At 41.8% G+C, this 21,239-nt stretch overlaps 1 protein-coding gene across 1 annotated transcript in view; it reads right to left on the bottom strand.

The window, feature by feature from the left end:
- The window catches only part of txnrd3 (thioredoxin reductase 3), a 56,868-nt gene that overhangs the window by 18,047 nt on the left and 17,582 nt on the right, over positions 1-21,239 (bottom strand). Inside the window, exons 8-10 of the mRNA XM_069937435.1 lie at positions 2,844-2,959; positions 2,074-2,299; positions 801-893 (exon numbers count right to left, since the gene is read on the bottom strand). Of these exons, the coding sequence (XP_069793536.1) occupies positions 801-893; positions 2,074-2,299; positions 2,844-2,959 (435 nt within the window). The remainder of the gene's footprint in view (positions 1-800; positions 894-2,073; positions 2,300-2,843; positions 2,960-21,239) is intronic.

The following is a 21,239-nucleotide window of genomic DNA, read 5'->3' as shown; positions in this document are numbered from 1 at the left end:
TTGAATGGTTTCAGACTACTTTTGCATTTTATTAAATGAAATGCCTCTGCACACAGGTGAAGTAGTAGTACAACCTTTTTTTAAAATAATGCAAAGTGGAATTATCATTATAAAAATCCCTGATCTGCCATCTTATCTTCTCTTTTCAATTATGGGGCAGTTTGGAATTAACTAATCCCAAACAGGAGAACAGACTGTACACAAATGACTACTGACCATGGGATTGTAAGGTAAAACATCATGAGATGGGAATGTGTAAGGAGTTACCCTGTACAGGGCTGTAACAAGAAGGGGAGGTGTCCTTGTACTCCTGTTAGGTAAAACATCATGAGATGGGAATGTGCAGGGCTGTAACAAGATGTGAATGCATCCTTGTACTTACAAGATAAGAGAGACATTGATGGATTGAGAGGCAGGAAGCTAGCAGGGAAAGGATAGCAACAGTTTTAGTCATTGGACAAGTAATGATATGATGATGTTCTAAGCACATATCCAAGGGTATAAAAAATCACCATTTTGCTGATAACGGCAGAATGCATTCTCCGACTAACATGGTTAGTCGCAAGTGTTACAATCCGGTAATAAAGAACAAAGAACCCTGATTTCGACTCAGCCTGGTGTTTGTCTCACTCATTCATGAACAAAGCAGACCTAACACCATGCAACTGCCCAGTGTAAACTTAGAGGATGACATACATTTATGTGAAAAAATAATTATTTTACAGATTAGTAAACATCAGTATCCTGTTTCAATACAAGCTGTTAGGTATCTCAGAATAAAACAAACAGATTATACTCACGGTATTGTATTCTCCAGTAATGATCTCTGTGCTTGTTGTGGACCTTGCAATTACTTTGATTCTTCCAGGGGTTCCAGCCTCCAGCTGTTCAATCTGAAAGGAAAATTGCACATCACACTGGGACTCAAGGAAATTGTATACAAATGACATTATAATGCTAGATGAGATTCATAAAAATAGAATCTGTAGATATGAAATTTAAACAGTAAATGCTGGAAACATTCAGCAGGGCAGATGGGGTCCGCAAAACATTCTCCTTTTCCGTATATGCTGCCAACTTGCTGACTGTTCCTAGAAATAATGCTAACTTTGTCTTCAGGAAAATTATTATAGTGTACTTTTGGACACAGTGTAGAGTATTTTTCTACATTTCAGTGTTATATAATCTTAATTTCTGTCATTTTTTAATAAATAGGAAATTAAAGGAACAAACTGTCAAGAGGAAAACACAGAAGTTCAATAGCCATCATATTCATATGTCAGTCACCTTCCCAGAGTAAGGCAGTTTGAAGGGAAACAATGCCAACTGGATTTTCCACTTTCCTGCTTTCAGACATACAAATCAGAAGCAGAAGTGTCCTCAACTTTGCTCCTCAAACCTGTCCCAACATTTAATAAGATCTCTTACCAATGCATTACTTTGAACTAACAGTATTTTATACAAAAAAACTTGCTACATTTAAAAAAAGAACTTAAATTTTGAAACTGTGGGGAAAACAAAACTGCTGAAAACACTCAATTGGCCAAGCATCAAGTGTGAAAAGGCAGTTAATTCTTCAAGAGATCATTCTTTTGACCAAAAGCACTTTTTGGCTTGGCTTCGCGGACGAAGATTTATGGAGGGGTAATGTCCACGTCAGCTGCAGGCTCGTTGGTGGCTGACAAGTCCGATGCGGGACAGGCAGACACGGTTGCTTCGGTTGCAAGGGAAAATTGGTGGGTTGGGGTTGGGTGTTGGGTTTTTCCTCCTTTGTCTTTTGTCAGTGAGGTGGGCTCTGCGGTCTTCTTCAAAGGAGGTTGCTGCCCGCCGAACTGTGAGGCGCCAAGATGCACGGTTTGAGGCGATATCAGCCCACTGGCGGTACCAAAAGCACTACTCTCATAACAAATGCAGTCTAACAATCACTTCCAATATTTTAATTTCAGATCTCCAGCTCCCTTATCATTTTGAGCAATATTAAAAAAAGACTTCTGATTAGAAATCCTACTTCATGGATTTTGGAACCATTTCAAATTTTACAAACAATAGGACAACCAATACATTGTGTCTTACCTTAGTTGGCACATATCTCTTCAGAAATTTCACACCATGAGATTCCATATGCTCTCCTACTTTCACTGCCATTTCTTGGTCAAATCCTCTCAGAAGAATTGAGCGTACCATGACAGTCACTTCCAATCCCAGGCCAGCAAGGAATCCTGCACATTCCAGTGCAACATAAGAAGCACCTACAATCAGAGTCTTCCCTGGGCAATAAGGCAATGAAAAGAGATCATCACTGTGGAAACAAAAGAAATGAAAGCAAATGAGAATCAATAAGAATACTTTACTTTCATGACCTTTCTGTCTTGTTCAATCATTATTCAAGTTTGGGCTTGAACTGATTATTCGCCACATTGATGTACCTTCTACCTTTCTGAAAAGGCACATCCTTCCCCCAAGCTTCTGGTTACCGACCACTGTGGTCTTTCTGTCTGTACTATTACAACAAAGCTCAATCCAAATTTGAAGAGCACTCCTTCTCTCTGATCATTTTGCAGCCTTCTGGACTTAAAACTGAATTTTCCAACTTTAGCCAATTCTCTCTTCCTATCTGCATTAGATCAGGTCATTTCTGCTTGTCATTGTTTTGGCTCAGTTTTATTTCTTCCATTTATATAGTCTGCCCTATCCCTCAATCTCACCACAATACATTATAAATTGACTAAATTGGGTAGCTACTCCATAATCCATTTGGTTCCACCCTATCACAATTATTCCCTTCGTTTTACCCATCCCTCCCCCATACAGCTACATAAACAGCTGATAGACAGGAAGCAAACCTGGTTATGCAGTATTCTTTATCGCCTGGTATGTTTAAATAACGAGGTCTTTCACCTGTTGCAATGATGAATTTTTCTGCTGAATGGAAGGTCACTTTGCCTCGTTTGCTGGTAGCCTGGGGACAGGAAGAGAAAGGGAAAAAGACTTTAAACCGCTTTCTATTCAATAAAAATGTTAGAGTAGACAAACAAAAAAGATACTTGGAGCATTTCGATCATTATAAAGAAAAGGCAAAATGAATGTTGGATCTAATCAAGCTGACTCTTCTACCCAGCCACCACTAATGGAATACCTTTCTCCATTTTTCCTCAGCAAAGCTGCTATAAGCACAAAGCTAAACTGCCTTGTACACAAGCCAACATCGAGAAATATGTTCGATTAGAAGCTTTGTTGAAACCTGCAGCCTCCCCATCTTTTACCAGCCAAGAAAGCCCAAAATCTATCACTATTACCACACTTAGAAGAATTCTGACATTCAAGGGCAATTTAGTTGATCACTTCCTTATTTATCTGATTCCAGTACTTGTAGCCTTTGTTTTCAGTAATTACCCTCCAACCTCACCCTGTAGGTCATCTTTTTCCTCCTGACTCAATTTCCCCTTAGAACCATAGAATGTTACCGCACAGAGAAACAGGCCATTTCACCCTTCCGGACTGTGCTAACCAATAAACTAGCTCGTTCCACTGACCTACTCTCAGATCCTTCCCATCCCGGACTGGACGCTCCAGCCTGTGTTTCCAGCTGCGTGGGAGTTTATGGGTAGGGAAGACCGCCATTACTATGCCACATTTTGAGCAGCAGAGAGCGGCCCTGGTGCAGGAGCAGCCAGCTGGGCTGTGACAGTCCGCATAGCTGCCCCTGCCACAGCGTTCTCCCGCTGGCCACCCCTGCCCACTGCCCTTAAGACCATTTCCCGCTGCCCAATAGTTGCCACTCACCCCACTGTCTGACAGCCCCTGCCCTACTGGGGAGGGGAGGTCGGCAGGGTGGGGGAATCAGACAGTAGGGCGGGGGGGCCTTACTTTGATCAATGCATATCGGTGGCAACCTAATCATCCTATGGTAGTTGCACTAGATGCCAAAAAAGCTTTTGATAGGGTTGAATGCGATTTTTAAATTTAAGGTATTAGAGAAATTTAAATTTGGCCTTTTCTTTATTGGTTAGGTTAAGGCCTTATATATGAATCCGATTGCTAGGGTGATGACAAATGGACAGACAACTTTACCTTTTAAATTGACTCGATCAACTCATCAGGCCTGCCCATTGTCACCAGCCCTATTTGCATTGGCTATAGAAGCGTTAGCACAGGCCATTAGACAAAATGAGGATATTAGAGGGATGAGGATTAAGGATGAAAAATATAAAATTAATCTATTTGCAGACAATGTGTTGATATATTTGATAGAGCCTGAGAGATCGTTGAAACAGTTACAGGAGTGTTTATTGAAATTTGGAGAATTGTCAGGATATAAAGTTAACTGGAATAAAAATGAAATTTTGCCAGTTGGAGTACAAGATTATTCTGAATTTTAAAATATTACAAAATTAAGATGGACGAATAAAATCAAATACTTAGGTGTGTTTGTGGACAATGACTATCAATCATTATATCAATTAAATTAATTATCTATATTGAGACAGATTAAAGCAGACTTAACTAAATGGAAAGATCTCCCATTAACTCTAATTGGACATGTTAATGTATTAAGATGAATATCTTTCCTCAAATTCAATATTTATTTCAATCAATACCTTGTTTACTTTCAAAGAGTTTTTTTCAGGATTTGAACAAAGCAGTATGAGAGTTTTTGTGGAAAGGTAAATTAGCTGAAGTAGCATTGCACAAACTTACTTGGAAATATGCATTAGGTGGCTTACAACTGCCACATTTTCAAAATTATTATGGGGCAGCTCAGTTGAAGTTTATCAGTAGACTGATGGATTTGGATCAACTTCCTAGTTGGGCTAAGGTGGAGATATCATGTCTACCTAGAACGGAGATGCGTGAATTTATATTCTGTTGGAATTTGATTTTATTACAGGAATATGATATGCCAATACTGGAACATTTATTAAAGATTTGGATTAAAAAAATAAAATTTTAGGGTCAAAAGATAAATTATCAATTTTATAACCATAATTATTATTATTATTATTATTGTTATCATTATCATTATCATTATCATTATCATTATCATCATCATCATCATCATCATTATCATTATCATCATCATCATAATAATAATCGGCTTATTCCTTTTTCAATGTTTAATAGTTATTTAAAGATTTGGAATTCTAAAGATATAAAGATAATACAGGACTGTTTTGTAGAGGGACAATTTCTTTCTTTTATCCATTTGAGAGATCAATTTGAAATACCTTCAAATTCTTTATTTGTGTATTATCAGCTTAGGGCTTTGGTAAAAGATAATTATGGTAGAGAGATGTATTTACCTACTTTGTTGAGATTTGAATCTTTGACTTCTATTATACCAAAGAAGGGTTATGTTTCAGTTATGTATAATTTATTACAGGACAATATGGATAAACCAGATTGGGAAAAATCTAAACTTAAATGTGAGAATGATTTAGTTTTTACTTTTCCTGAAGAGGATTGGGCGAACATGTGTCAGGACAATGTAATTAAATTGACTAATGTAAATATGGTATGGTCAATTATAATTTTTTTACATCAATTGTATTTAACCCCGGAAAAGTTTTTAAAAAAAAGTTTAGTAATTCGGATTCTTGCTTTAGATGTGGTTTATGTACTGGTACATTTTACATGCTGTTTGGAATTGTGTGAAAGTCCAACCATTTTGGCAAGAAATTAAAATAGTTTTGCAAAAATTGTATAATTTTAAACTACCTTTGGATCCAATGATTTTTGTGTTGGGAGATTTGTATTCATTAAGGGGAATGGGTTTGGATAAAGTTCAAATTGCTTTTGTACGTTTGGTGTTATCGGTAGCGCGTAAATGTATTGCTAGTACTTGGAAAGATGATGTAGAAATTAATATAACACGCTGGCATAATGAATTGAAAGCTTGTATTGTTATGGAAAAAGTGACTTATAATTTACATGATAATTATTCTTTTTTTGTTGATAAGTGGTCTCTGTATTTGAAATATATGCAATTGGATGTATTTTGAACTGTTATTAACATTTATTTTAAAAAAATTTTATATATGATTTATATTTTTGGCTCCCCTTAAGGTGCTAGCTGAAGGGGTGGAAGGGAGGGGGCGAGGGTTTTTATTTGTTTTTTTTCTTTTTCTTTTTTTATTTGTGTTTTTCTTTTTTATTTGCTTTTTTCTTTTTTATGTTTTTTTTCTTTTTTTTATTTGTTTTTTTCTTTTTTATTTGTTTTTTTTCTTTTTTATTTGTTTTTTTAATTTTTTATGTTTGTGTTTTGTTTTTCTATATATAAATCTTTGTAAAATTACTTTGAATATTTAGATTGTATGATACTTTTTACTTATCTTTTAAATAAAGTTTTTTTTTAAAAATGGAAACAAGCTGAGTTGGGAAGTTGCAGGCTCGAGGCGATCCAGCGTCAGTTCGGGCAGCAAGGCAAGCAGTAGCAACAGGAGTGGTGACGATGGGGTCCGCAACAGTGATGGAGATGGCAGTAGCGAAAATGGAGCTCGGGAAGATCGCCAGGAGGCCTAAGAAGGACTTTGTGGTAAGGCACAGGGAGGAGGGCTCAGAGCCCTCCTTGCATGATGTGCTGGAGGCCATGGGACTCATGGAAGAGAGACTCTTCCAGGCAGTGGAGAGGAGAGCCGAAGACATGGCTAAAAAACTGGACAAGATGCCGAGTTCCCTCTCCATCCTAACAGGAAGAATGGCAGAGATAGTGTGGGCATAAATGAGGATAGAATTAAGTAGGGTGGAAGATGAATTGGATGAGTTGATGATGGAGAGGGAACATATCTGGGGAAAGTTGTATGCCCCAGAAAATTATAGCCTGTGGTGGTGCACTCTCTCATGGCGAACCGGCCCTGCATGTAATGCCATGTGGCGGGGCAGCCATGGGAAGATGACTCAAAGCTCCCTCTCAGCGCGCGCCTCGGGCAATGATTATGACATCACCACGCACGTGGTGACTGATCCAGAGCTGCCTTTAAAGGGGAACAGGCTAAATTACCTTCAACATGGTGGCTGTGCTTTCTTCAACTGCGCAGAGCGCCACACTGGTGACCCCGATGAGCCCAGACGCCTTTCTGGATTCAAAGTCATGGATTCGGCTGAGGTTAACGCCGTGGCAATCAAGCTTCCCCCCTTCTGGACCCATTGCCCGTGGACGTGGTTTGGGCAGGCGGAAGCGCATTTCCACCTTAGAAACATCTCAGCAGACGCCACGATGTTTTACCACTTCGTAACCACGCTGGATCAAGACACAGCTGCCAGGGTGGACATCCATCATCCTCCGTCTGAGGGTAAATATACCGCCCTCAAAAACCTGCTCCTGGGGACTTTTGGCCTCAGCCCCAGCAATGGGCTTCCAGGCTCTTGCACCTGGACAGGCTTGTGGACCGCAGCCCGTCAGAGTTAATGGATGAAATGCTGGCCTTGGCAGAGGATCATAAGCCTTGTTTCCTCTTCCGCCAGATTTTCCTCGAACAAATGCCAGAGGATATCCAGCTGCTCCTAGCAGATGAGGATTTCGCAGACCCACTTAAGGTCACAGCCTGAGCAGACGCCCTCTGGCGCATGAAGAGGGAGCATGAGGCAACCCTCAACCACGTTTCAAGGCCGGGAACCAGTCAACCGCAAGCCGCCCCCAAGCACAAGCCAGAAGAGAGCCATTCGACCTAATGTTTTTAATCACCAGCGCTGAGGAGCGCAAGCCTGTAAGTGCCACCAACCCTGCAGCTTCCAGGGAAACGACCAGGCCAGCCGCCGTTGATGGCTGTGACGGCTGGCCACGTAAACAGCCTCCTTTATGTCATTGATAAATCCACCAGCCGGCGTTTCCTGGTGAACACAGGGGCCGAGTGGAGCATCCTATCCCCTACAGCACTGGAGACTCACACCCGATCTCCTGGTCCAATCCTGCGGGTGGCCAATCGTTTCACCATCAAGACCTATGGCACCCGCAGGGCGCAGATCCAGATCAGCAAAAAAAATTCCGCTGGAGGTTTGTTTCGGCCTCGGTGGGAACCGGGCTGTTGGGGGCCAACTTCCTAAGGATTCACGGCTTGCTAGTCGACATGAAGAGCAAGAGGCTGGTTAACGCCCGCACTTTCCACTCCGTGCTTTTGGACACCGTGGACGCTGTCAGACCCGAGATCGGCACCATGGCCACCGCCAGGGATAAGTACACTGATATACTCCATGAATTCCCCGCCATCTTGGAGCCACGCTTCAATGCAGTTTTCCCCCAACATGAGTTTTCCACATTGCCATGCAAGGCACCCTGGTTCACAGTAAGCCCAGATGGCTGCCGTCTGAAAAACTACAGCAGGCAAAGGAGGAGTTTTCAAGGTTCCAAGAGTTGGGGATCGTCCAGCATTCAGACAGTGCCTGGGCATCACCGCTCCACATGGTCCCCAAGTCGGAGATTACTGAAGGCTGAACAATGCCACAACCCCCGACAGGTATCCAGTCCCGCACATACAAGGTTTCTCAGCCGACCTCCACGACATGCAGCTCTTTTGCAAGGTCGACTGAGTGCGGGGATATCCCCAGATCCCAGTGCACCCCGACGATGTGGGAAAGACTGCAATCATCACCCCGTTCGGCCTTTTCAAGTTCCTCCGGATGCCTTTCGGGTTAAAGAATGCAGCCCAGACTTTCCAGCACCTCATGGACGCAGTGGATAGGGACTTGGACTTTGATTTCATCTACTTAGATTATATCCTTATCATCAGTCGCAACTACGAAGAACACAATGTCCACCTCCGCACCGTTTGCCCGGTTGGCAGAGTTCAGCCTCACGGCCAACACGGCCAAATGCCAGTTCAGCAAGCAGTCGCTGCAGTTCCTGGGGCCGCTCCGGCACCAGAGAAGGTGGCAGCCGTCCAACATTTCCCCAGACCTTCCACCCTCAAAGGCCTGGAAGAGTTCATGGTGATGATGAACTTTTTACCATCGGTTCATTCCCAGTGCCAACCGTACCATGCGCCCACTGTTCACACTTCTCGCCGCAAAGGAAAAGACCTTATCCTGGTCAGAAGAGGCGGATAACGCTTCTACGGCAACGAAAGAAGCCCTCGCCAGTGCAACGTTGCTGGTGCACCCACGCCTGAAGGCCCACACGGAGCTCTCAGTGGAAGCCTCAGCTACGGTGGTCGGGTGAGTTCTGGAGCAATGGCTCGATGGACAATGGCGCCCGCTGGCCTTTTTCAGCAAACAGCTGCGCCTGCCAGAGCAGTGTTCGATCGGGAGCTCCTGGCGCTGTACTTTGCCATCTGCCATTTCCACTATTTCTTGGAGGGCAGACCCTTCACGGTCCTCACAGACCACAAGCCTCTCACCCAAGCACTCGCCATGGTCAAGGACCAGTGGTCAGCCAGACAACAGCACCTCCTCTCTTACGTGTCGGAATTCACTACCGACATCCAGCACAGAGTAGGCAAGGACAACATGGTAGCAGACGCAGTCTCATGCCCGTCCATCCACACGCTAGCCCCCAGCCCTGACTATACACACGCAAAAACACATTCCCTCCACTGCCACCTCAAGGGCATTCAGTGCCCAATAGCCCAGATGCGCTGCTCTGCGATGTCTCCACAGGCCCACCATGCCCGGTAGTACCGCCACAGTGGAGTGCGAAAGTCTTTAGCTTAATCCACGACCTGAAGACCACCGTGCAGATGGTCGGGAAGCGATTCGTGTGGCACGGGTTCAAGAATGAGATGGCGGAGTTGGCTAGGAACTGCACCAGACCTCCAAAATCCACAGACACATGCAGGCCCCAATCCAACCCTTCGACTCGTCAGCACAGAGGTTCCAGCACATCCACGTTGATGTCATCGGCCCCTTGCATGTGTCCAGGGAAGCCCGCTACCTTTTTATGGGAGTGGACCGAGCCACGAGATGACCCGAGGCCATCCCGATGAGAGAAGCTTCGGCGGAGATGTGTGCTAGGATCCTGGTCAGTCAGTGAATTGCCCGTTTCGGCGTGCCGGCGCACATCACCAGCGACAGGGGCACCCAGTTTACCTCCGCGCTTATGGGTCCAGCTGGCGAGGATCTTGGGGGTTAAATTCCACCACACCATGGCCTACCACCCACAGTCCAATGGTTTGGTGGAGAGGTTTCACTGGCACCTTAAGTCCGCCCTCATGGCCCAACTCACTGGCCCGGACTGGGCAGACTAACTGCCTTGGGTCCTCCTTGGGATCAGGATGGCACCCAAGGAGGACCCGCAAGCCTTGTTGGCGGAATTGGTATACGGCACGCCACTTTCCCTACCCAGTGAGTTCTTCAGCTTGGAAGCTGACACAGCACCCGGGGACACAAACCTGCTGCCGAATCTCCACAGGAAATTGGCCTCCCTGGCCCCTCCACCCCCATCACGCCACGGAACACGGCCATCCTACCACTCCAAGGAACTGGACTCGGCACAGTTTGTGTTTGTCTGAGAGGACTCCAGAGGGTATCATTATAGACCCCGCACAAAGGTCCGTATAAAGTCCTCCAACAATTCGGCAGAATTTTCACTCTGGACGTTGGGGGGGGGGAGGAACTTTTTACAGTGGACCACTTGAAGGCGGCGCATTTGGACTTGTCTCAGCCGGTAAAGGTGGCCATGCCCAAGCACCAAGGCCGCCTGCCCAAGCGGCTGGACACGTAGCTGGTTCTGGGGCAGGTGGGGTGTTGTGTGGTGGCACACTCTTTCATGGCGAACCAGCCCCGCATGTAACGCCACGTGGTGGGGCAGCCATGGGAAGATGGCGCCGTCAGGGGTTCTTCCTGACTCAAACCTCCCTTTCAGGGCATGCCTTGGGCAGCGATTATGACGTCACCACGCACATGGTGACTGAGCCAGCGTTGCCCTTAAAGGGGCGTGCACTAAATTCAAATATACAGTCGTTAATGACCCTCAACGTGGTGGCTGTGCATTCTTCAACTGCGCAGAGTGTCACAAGCCATAGAAATATGAAAATAGTGAGGCTGGTGGAGGGCATCAAGTGGAAGGACTCTGGGCTTTTTTTTCCAGAGTTGAATCCCTGAAGTACTGGTCAGAGTCAAATTGGGAGAGATGTTAGAGGTGGAAAGGGCACACCGGTCACCCCTTCCCTACTGGTGAAACCAATTACATCCTGGTGAAGCTTTGTGTTACCAGGACAGAGAAAATTTTGGGCGAGGCGGCAGCTGGTGAGAGAAGGTGGGGGGGTGGGGGGGGCGCAATGGAACTGGAGAAGTATAAAGTATTTTTCTATCCCGATATTAGCACAGCGCTTTTAAAATGCAGAAAAGAATTTGAACCAACCAAATAGAATGGGTATAAGTGTGTCCTTCAACACATAGCTACTCTGAAAGTGGTACTCCGAAGGGAGGAAAAGAAGTTATGGAACTTGAAAAGGCACAGTAATTTGCAAAGGAACTGCCAGCACTCGGGAAAAAAATTAAAAAGGGACTAATGGATCTTACTGTAAACAACTGTTGAAAAATGAATGTATTTTAATGCAAATATGTGTAAATAATTGTTTTTATGTAAATATATCGGAATTGAGAAATGGGAAGGGATCTGGGAGGACTCTGGGGTGAGGGTGGAGGGGGAAGATGAAAGGGAAAGGTATACACAGATCGAACAATGGAGAGAAATGGCAACGGCACAGGAGATATGATCGTCATGGTGGTGTTGTTGTATTGTGTTGTCTGCCCTTTTATTCTTTCTTTTTATGGGATTTGTGGAGGAACCAGCAGGCTGGTCTAAATGGTCAAGGATAAAGGACTGGATGGATATCAGACAGGAAGTAATGGGGGTACAGGGGTGACATAATCACAGGTGGAATTACTGGGGCAAAGATCAACTCTATAAAATACTTTTGAACATGAACAGATTATATTGGACGGTGAAGAGGAAAAGAGTTTTGGCAAACATAAAAAATTTGGGAGTGGATATAGCTTTCTTTCAGGAAATACATTTAATAGAACATGAACATCAAAAACTGAAGAGAGGATGGGGGAAGGTAATAGCATCCTCCTTTAATTCTAAGGCGGAATGGGGGTAAGGGGGAAGGAGGGGTAGTGATTTTGATAGGAAAAAATGTTCCATTGAGGGTGGAAAGTGTGGTCACAGAAATAGCTGGAAGGTTTGTGATGGTACACTGTCAGATATATTCAGAATCCTGGACCCTACTGAACATATATGCCCCTAATTGAGATGATGAGAAATTTATACAAGATATTTTCTTGAAATTGACAGAGGGAAGAGAAAACATCCTAGTTGGGGGGATTTCAGTTTTTGTCTGGATCCAGTCTTGGATAAATCATTGAAAAGGGTCATTATGTTTAGGGAGGCTAAAACTACCCTGACCTTTATGAAAGAGCTGAATTTAATAGATGCATAGAGGCAGCAGCATCCAAGAGAAAGTGAGTATCCGTTTTATTTGAGACAACATGACTCCTATACCAGGATAGATTTATTTTTGGCATCAGCCCAAATAGAAGGTAGGATCATGGAAACCAAGTATACAGTGAGACTATTGTCAAACCATTCCCCCTTGACAGTAACAATTGCAGTGCCAGATAAACCGGAGACAGCGTACAGATGGCTCCTTAATACATTGCTGTGGAAGAAACCAAAGTTTTGTAGCTTTATTAGAACATAGATCTATTCTGTGAGGCCAACTGTAACTCCACTGCAAACAAATTCCTTCTTTGGGACACCCTTAAGGCATCCGAGAGGTTAAATAACTGAATATATAAAAGTAGTTAAAAGAGAATATTTAAGGGAGGTCGAGGAATTGGAACAGGAGAATGTGGACTTAGAAAAAGGTTTTCAAAATTCAGGCTCAGAAGAGAAATATTAGGCTTTGACAAACAAAAAACTCAAATATAACACACTCCAAACCTATACAATAGAGGAAGACAGAACTATTACAAGCTGGGGGAGTGAGCCCATATAGTCCTCTTCTGGCAGATGAGGGCAGAGCAGGCATCAAGAACAATTAATATGGTCCAGACAGGGGATGACAGGATCTCAAAACTTGAAGGAGATAAATGAAGCCTTCAAACAATTTTATGAAAAATTATATAAATCAGAATAATTTGGGAAGCCTGAGAAAATAGATGAATTCCTGTCAAAATTGGAGTTAACAAATTTGTCATAAAGATTAGGAGGGATTGAATGCTCCCTTCACAGAAGAAGAAATAGGAAAAGCATAGAGTCTGTTACAAGTTGGCAAGACTCCAGGGGAGGATGGGCTCCCCCTTCTCCCTCTCCCCCACCCCGAGTTTTTTTATGGAGGTGGTGGATCGGGCAGTTGAAACCCACACACTCCCAGAACCTTTTACAACAGCAATTATTACGATGATTCTTAAAAAAAGAGATAGGAATCCATTGAAACTGTCCTCTTATAGACCTATTTCTTTTTTTTTTTTTTTAATTTTTTTATTTTTCACACCATAAATCACAATAGCCATGATGTACACTTTTTCTTTTCCACACATTTACAGTGACTTTTTCTCCCTCCCCCCTCCCTCCTCCCAAGCCACCCCCCCACCCCCCCCCCCTCTCATCCATTTTAGGTATACAATCTAGGTTGCATTAATTCAGTTAGACAATGTTGTCATTCAACAAAAATACACCAGAAATTCTACTTAGTCCATTCTTTTCTTTTCTTCTCCTTCCATCAACTTAGGTAATGTTTGTTCCCGGTAGGTTTTCGCTATTGTATTTAATGTAAGGCTCCCATACTTGTTCGAATATTTCAATATTATTTCTTAAACTATATGTTATTTTTTCTAATGGAATACATTTATTCATTTCTATATACCATTGTTGTATTTTCAAATTATCTTCCATTTTCCAGGTTGACATAATACATTTTTTTGCTACGGCTAGGGCTATCTTGACAAATCTTTTTTGTGCATCTTCCAAGTCAATTCCAAATTCTTTATTTTTTATGTTACTTAGGAGAAAGATCTCTGGATTCTTTGGTATATTGTTTTCTGTTATTTTATTTAATATCTGATTGAGATCATCCCAAAATTTTTCTACTCTCTCACATGTCCAGATTGCATGAATTGTTGTTCCCCTTTCTTTTTTACATCGAAAACATCTATCAGATACTGTTGGGTCCCATTTATTTAACTTTTGCGGTGTAATGTATAGTCTGTGTAACCAATTATATTGTATCATACGCAGCCTCGTATTTATTGTATTTCTCATCGTTCCAGAGCATAACTTCTCCCATGTTTCCTTTTTTATCTTTATATTTAAATCTTGTTCCCATTTTTGTTTAGTTTTACCATTTGTTTCCTCATTCTCCTTTTCTTGCAGTTTAATATACATATTTTTTATAAATCTTTTGATTAACATTGTATCTGTAATCACATATTCAAGGTTACTTCCCTCTGGTAAACTCAAGTTGCTTCCTAATTTATCTTTCAAGTAGGATCTCAGTTGGTAATATGCCAGCGCTGTATCTCCAGTTATATTGTACTTATCTCTCATTTGTTCAAAGGATAAGAATCTACTTCCTGAAAAACAATTTTCTATTCTTTTAATCCCTTTTTTTTCCCATTTTCTAAAGGCAAGGTTGTCTATTGTAAAAGGGAGTAGCTTATTTTGCGTCAATATTAGTTTTGGTATTTGGTAATTTATTTTATTTCTTTCTACATGAATCTTCTTCCATATATTGAGGAGATGGTGTAATACTGGAGAAGTTCTATGTTGTACCAATTTTTCGTCCCATTTATATAATATGTGTTCAGGTATCTTTTCCCCTATTTTATCTAATTCTAGTCTCGTCCAGTCTGGTTTTTCCCTTGTTTGATAAAAATCTGATAGGTACCTTAATTGTGCGGCTCTATAAAATTTTTGAAGTTTGGCAATTGTAAGCCTCCTTGTTTATACCATTCTGTTAATTTATCTAGTGCTATCCTCGGTTTCCCCCCTCTCCATAAAAATCTCCTTATTATTTTCTTTAACTCTTTGAAGAATTTTTCTGTCAGTTGTATTGGCAATGCCTGAAATAAGTATAGTATCCTTGGAAAAATGTTCATTTTAATACAGTTTATCCTTCCTATCAGTGTTAGTGGTAGCTCTTTCCAATGCTCTAAATCGTCCTGTAATTTTTTCATTAGTGGATTGTAATTGAGTTTATATAATTGGCCTAGATTTTTGTTTATTTGCACACCTAGGTATCTTATTGCCTGCGTTTGCCATCTGAATGGGGATTCCTCCTTAAATTTTGAGAAATCCGCGTTATTCATAGGCATTGCTTCACTTTTATTTACGTTTATCTTGTATCCCGACACTTCTCCATATTCCTTCAATTTCTTATATAGTTCTTTTATTGATAGTTCTGGTTCTGTTAAGTACACTATCACATCATCCGCAAACAGACTGATTTTATATTCCCTGTCTTTTATTTTTATTCCTTTTATATTATTATCTCTTCTTATCGATTCTGCTAGTGGTTCTATAGCTAGCGCAAACAATAATGGTGATAGTGGGCATCCCTGCCGCGTTGACCTGCTTAAGTTAAATTGCTTTGATACATGTCCATTTACTGTCACTTTCGCTAACGGTCCCTTATATAATGCTTTAATCCAATTAATATACTTCTCCGGTAAACTGAATTTTTGCAATACTTTGAACAAGTAATTCCATTCTACTCTGTCGAAGGCCTTCTCTGCGTCTAAAGCAACTGCTACTGCGGGTGCTTTATTTCCTTCTACTGCATGAATTAAGTTAATAAATTTACAAATATTGTCTGTTGTGCGTCTTTTTTTGATAAATCCAGTTTGGTCTAAATTTACCATTTTCGGTACCTGTTCTGCTAATCTGTTCGCTAATAGTTTAGCTATTATCTTATAATCTGTGTTTAGCAGAGATATTGGTCTATATGACGCTGGTGAGAGTGGATCTTTCCCTTGTTTTAGTATCACTGTAATTATTGCTGTTTTACATGAATCTGGTAAGTTTTGTGTCTCATCAATCTGGTTGATTACATCCAGGAGGGGCGGTATTATTAGGTCTTTAAATGTTTTGTAGAATTCTATTGGGAGTCCATCCTCTCCTGGTGTCTTATTATTTGGTAAATTTTTTATTATCTCTTGTATTTCTACTGTTCCAAATGGTTCTGTTAATTTATTTTGTTCCTCTATTTGTAGTTTTGGTAGTTCAATTTTAGTCAAAAATTCATCTATTTTCCCTTCTTTCCCTTCGTTTTCAGTTCGGTATAATTGTTCATAGAATTCTCTGAAGTTTTCCTTAATTTCTTTTGGATTATATGTAATTTGTTTGTCTTTTTTCCTTGTTGCCAATACCATTTTCTTAGTTTGCTCTGTCTTAAGCTGCCATGCTAAGATTTTGTGTGTTTTTTCACCTAGTTCATAATATTTCTGTTTTGTCTTCATTATATTCTTCTCCACCTTATATGTTTGTAATGTTTCATATTTTATTTTTTTATCCGCCAATTCTCTTCTTTTGGTTGTATCTTCCTTTATTGCTAATTTTTTTTCTATGTTTATTATTTCCCTTTCCAACTGCTCTGTTTCCTGGTTATAGTCCTTCTTCATCTTGGTTGCATAACTTATTATTTGCCCTCTAATGAATGCTTTCATTGCGTCCCATAGTATAAACTTATCTTCCACTGATTCCGTATTTACTTCAAAGTACATTTTTAATTGTTTTTCAATAAATTCTCTAAAATCCTGTCTTTTAAGTAGCATGGGGTTTAATCTCCATCTATACATTCTTGGAGGGATGTCCTCTAGCTCTATTGCCAATAACAGGGGTGAGTGGTCCGATAATAGTCTAGCTTTATATTCCGTTTTCCTAACTCTCCCTTGAATGTGGGCTGATAACAGGAATAGGTCTATCCTTGAGTATGTTTTATGTCTAGTCGAGTAGTATGAGTATTCCTTTTCTTTTGGGTTTTGTTTCCTCCATATGTCCACAAGTTTCATTTCTTGCATTGATTTAATTATAAATTTGGTTACTTTGTTCTTCCTGTTAATTTTTTTCCCCGTTTTATCCATATTTGGATCCAAATTCAGATTGAAATCCCCTCCTATTAGTATGTTCCCTTGCGTATTAGCTACCTTCAAAAAGATATCTTGCATAAACTTTTGATCTTCTTCGTTAGGTGAATATATATTAAGTAGATTCCAAAGCTCTGAATATATCTGACATTTTATCATAACATATCTCCCTGCTGGATCTATTATTTCCTCTTCTATTTTAAATGGCACATTTTTGCTAATTAATATAGCCACTCCTCTTGCTTTTGAATTATACGATGCTGCTGTTACATGTCCTACCCAATCTCTCTTTAATTTCTTGTGCTCCAATTCAGTTAAGTGTGTTTCTTGGACAAATGCTATATCTATTTTTTCCTTTTTCAGTAAATTTAGTAGTTTCTTCCTTTTAATTTGGTTATGTATTCCATTAATATTTAGAGTCATATAGTTCAGCGTAGCCATTTTATATTTTGTTTATCTTCTCTTTCCGTTTTTCCATCATTACCTTTCCTCCTTTTCCATTTCTGTTTTCTTATTTTCAACTCTTTACCAGACAACATTCCTACAACATCCAACCTTTTCCTTATTCTCCTATTTCTATCTTCTTTATCCCCAGTCTCCCCTTCCCCTCCTGAGTTGCCCTTTATCCCTTGTCGGACAACCACATCTCCCCTCTCCATTTGGATTTGCGAATCCACTCGCAAGCGTCAACTGATTTTGCAGTGACCGCTCTTTTCCCCCACCCAGCCCCCCCCAGAAAAGATTTCGCTTTTTATATGTCACAAAGGTCACTCTTTTAATTCCCTCCTTATTCTCTCTATTCCATTGCCTTCTCTTATTAATTCTTGTCTATACTCTCTATGTTTTCCTCTAATTACAGATACTTTCACATATGCCCATTGTCTCTATTCACTCTTATACCTCTTTACCCGCATACATATCAATCGTGGTCATTTTTACCCTCCTTACCCTTCTTCATCCCTCAGTCTATTTTTGTCTTTACCCACATACATATCAATCGTGATAATTTTTGCTCTCATTACCCGTCTTCATCCCTCAGTCTATTTTTGTAATTGTTCTGCAAATTTTCGTGCTTCTTCTGGATCCGAGAATAGTCTGTTTTGTTGTCCTGGAATAAATATTTTCAATACCGCAGGATGCTTCAGTGTAAATTTATATCCTTTCTTCCATAAAATCGCTTTTGCTGTATTGAACTCTTTTCTCTCCTTTAGGAGTTCAAAGCTTATATCTGGATAAATGAAGATTTTTTGCCCTTTATACTCCAGTGGTTTGTTGCCCTCTCTTACTTTTTCCATTGTCTTCTCCAGTACCTTTTCTCTTGTAGTATATCTTAGGAATTTTACTACAATAGATCTTGGTTTTTGTTGTGGTTGTGGTTTAGGGGCCAATGCTCTATGTGCCCTTTCTATTTCCATTTCTTGCTGTAGTTCTGGACATCCTAGGGCCTTAGGGATCCATTCTTTTATAAACTCCCTCATATTCTTGCCTTCTTCATCTTCCTTAAGGCCCACTATCTTTATGTTATTTCTTCTGTTATAATTTTCCATTATATCTATTTTTTGGGCTAGTAATTCTTGTGTCTCTTTAGTTTTTTTATTAGATTCCTCCAATTTCTTTTTTAAGTCTTCTACCTCCATTTCTGCTGCTACTGCCCGCTCTTCCATCTTGTCCATTTTTTTCCCCATTTCTGTTAAGGTCATATCCATTTTATTTATTTTCTCTTCTGTTTTGTTTATTCTTCTTCTTAAATCATTGAATTCCTGTGTTTGCCATTCTTTAAATGACTCCATGTATCCTCTAACAAGAGCAAGTATATCCTTTACCTTGCCTTTCCCTTTATCTATTTCACTGTATTCTTCCTCTTCTTCTTCCTCTGGGTTGGCCATCTGTTGTTTCTTTGCTGCCCTTTCCTCCTCTTCTTTCTTGTTTCCATTGTCTTCTGTGGTCTCTTCTTGCTGCAGGTGTTCTGCAGCTGTCGTTGCCGGCTGTGGAGATCGACTCCCCAGCTGGTCCCCCCTCCCGTCGGTGTGTTTTTTTGCATGCGCATCGCGCATGCGCGAGGAGTCGCGCATGCGCGGTTGCGCACTTTTACTCGGCTCTGTGAGCCATTGTTGTAGTTCTTTTTCTACCGACCTGAGGTAGTGGGGCCCTCTCTCCACAGCGGGCCTCTTCGGACAGGTAAGGCCTTCACCTTTTTCCTCCGTTGTCTTCTCTTCCTCTCTTCTTTCCGTTGATTTTGATTTTTCTCCTTTTGTCTCCATCTTCTTTCCACCTTTATACTCACTTTTCTTTAACTTGTATTTCTGTGCCTTTGTATTTTCTCTTGTTTTTCCCGACTTTTCTGGAGAGGGCTGGAGTTCACCGTCCGGCCACTACTCCATCACGTGACTCCCCCCTTATAGACCTATTTCAATGCTGAATACAGACTATGATACTTGCTAAGGCGAAGCATTTGCTGAAGCTAACAAATGTAGACCAAGCAAGCTTTGTGCAAAAAAGACAGTCAGCTGATTATCAAGGGATGATCCAAGTGTTGCCCTGGCCCTGGATGCTGAGAAGCTGTTTAAGGTACTAGAGAAGTTGGGATTAGGGTCACCTTTTATAAATTGGATCAAGATGCTGTGCCATGCACCCAAGGCTAAAGTTGTGACTAATGGGCAAATATCTCCAGCCTTCCACTATCGAGATTGAGTAGACAAGGGTGTCTATTGTCTCCAGCTCTATTATTTTGGCTATAGAAATGCAAGCTGAAGCCATTTGGCAGGATCCAGACATCAAGGGGTTCAAAGTGATCCAGGAAGAACACAAAGTCAACCTATTTGCTGATATATCTGTCAGGCCCAGCAACTTTGCTGGTCAGGCTCCACTCAACCCTGAAGGATTATGAGAAAGTCTCCAGGTACAAGATCAATTGGAACAAGAGTGAAATTATGCCACTTACAAAATGGAATGATAGTCAATTTAAAGAAGGCAGTCAATTGAAGTGGCCACAAAAAGGGATTAAGAACCTAGGATTCAGGGTGGACAAAAATCTGCAAAATTTAAATAAACTAAATTATACCCCCTTGCTCAAAAAACTGAGGAGGTCCTAAACAGATGGATGGCCCTGCCCATCACATTAGTGGGCAGGGTCACTTGTATCAAGATGAATGTGTAGGAGGTCAAGTGATGCAGGGAGAGTAGGAGGAGGCAGAACCCGAGAGGTCCCGTGATTTTTAAATAAAATACTAGGAAAGGGCTTCAGAAAGTATTTAGAATACAGAATGATCAAAAAGAGCAGGCAACTAAGTAAGAATATGATAGAATCTGCCCCGAAACGAGAGATAAAGCAAGGTGTGCCTCGTGGTAGGAAAAATGGCGGGGCCGTCACGGGGCCCGAAGTGGAAGCTGCAATTTCAAACATGAAACTTACCAGACGGGAAGAGCAAGACTCCGATAGAAATGGCCGGCAAGTACCTGAAGAAAAATCCCCTGAAGCCCTTGGGGATGGAGAAAGGATCGGATCCCCACTTTCTCAATGGGACTGTCGGACCGGGAGTGCGAGGCCCGTTAAGAGGTCGGCATCAGCAATGGTCGCGGAGCAGCAGCGCTGAACCCCACAGACATCGGAGCGGCCCGACAGAATGGGAACCGGCAGGAAATCGGCATCGGTGCCAACAACGGGGGTGAGTTTAATACTTACCTCTGCCCCAGTAGCAGGTCCAGGATCGAGTCCCGCAGAGCAGCAGGCGTCGGTGTCGACAATGGGGATGACTCCAATACTCACCTCTGCCCCAGTACCGGGTCCAGGATCGAGTTCCAGGGAGCTGCGGGAGTTCTGACAGCAACCAGCATTGAAACTAGCTGACCAGCTGGCAGGTGCTGCGCTGCTCTAGAAGAGATCTCTAATACAGGCAGCTGCAGGTGGTCCAGAAATCTACAAGAGCGAGACTCCAGCGATGAAGACAGGTCCTGTGGAGCAGGGAGACACAGAAAGAGAACTCTGCTAAAGAAAAGCAAGTGGGGGGGCTCAGAGCCCTGCAAGATGGGGCAAATGGAAAGCAGGCTCTTTAGAGCTGTAGATGAAAGAGCCCAAAACATGGGGGGAGGGGGGGAGCTAGACAGGGTCCAGAGCCCCCTATCTGGGCTAATGGGTAGGAGGGCTAAGGTGGAGGAAAAGGTGAGCCAGAATGAGGAGACTATACGCAGTATAAGTAATAAGGTAAGAAATATTATTAAAG

The sequence above is a fragment of the Narcine bancroftii genome, chromosome 5, assembly GCF_036971445.1.
Source record: "Narcine bancroftii isolate sNarBan1 chromosome 5, sNarBan1.hap1, whole genome shotgun sequence".
Taxonomy (NCBI): Eukaryota; Metazoa; Chordata; class Chondrichthyes; order Torpediniformes; family Narcinidae; genus Narcine; species Narcine bancroftii.
The sequence above is the reverse complement of the archived record's forward strand: the minus strand, read 5'-3'. Positions and strand labels throughout refer to the sequence as shown.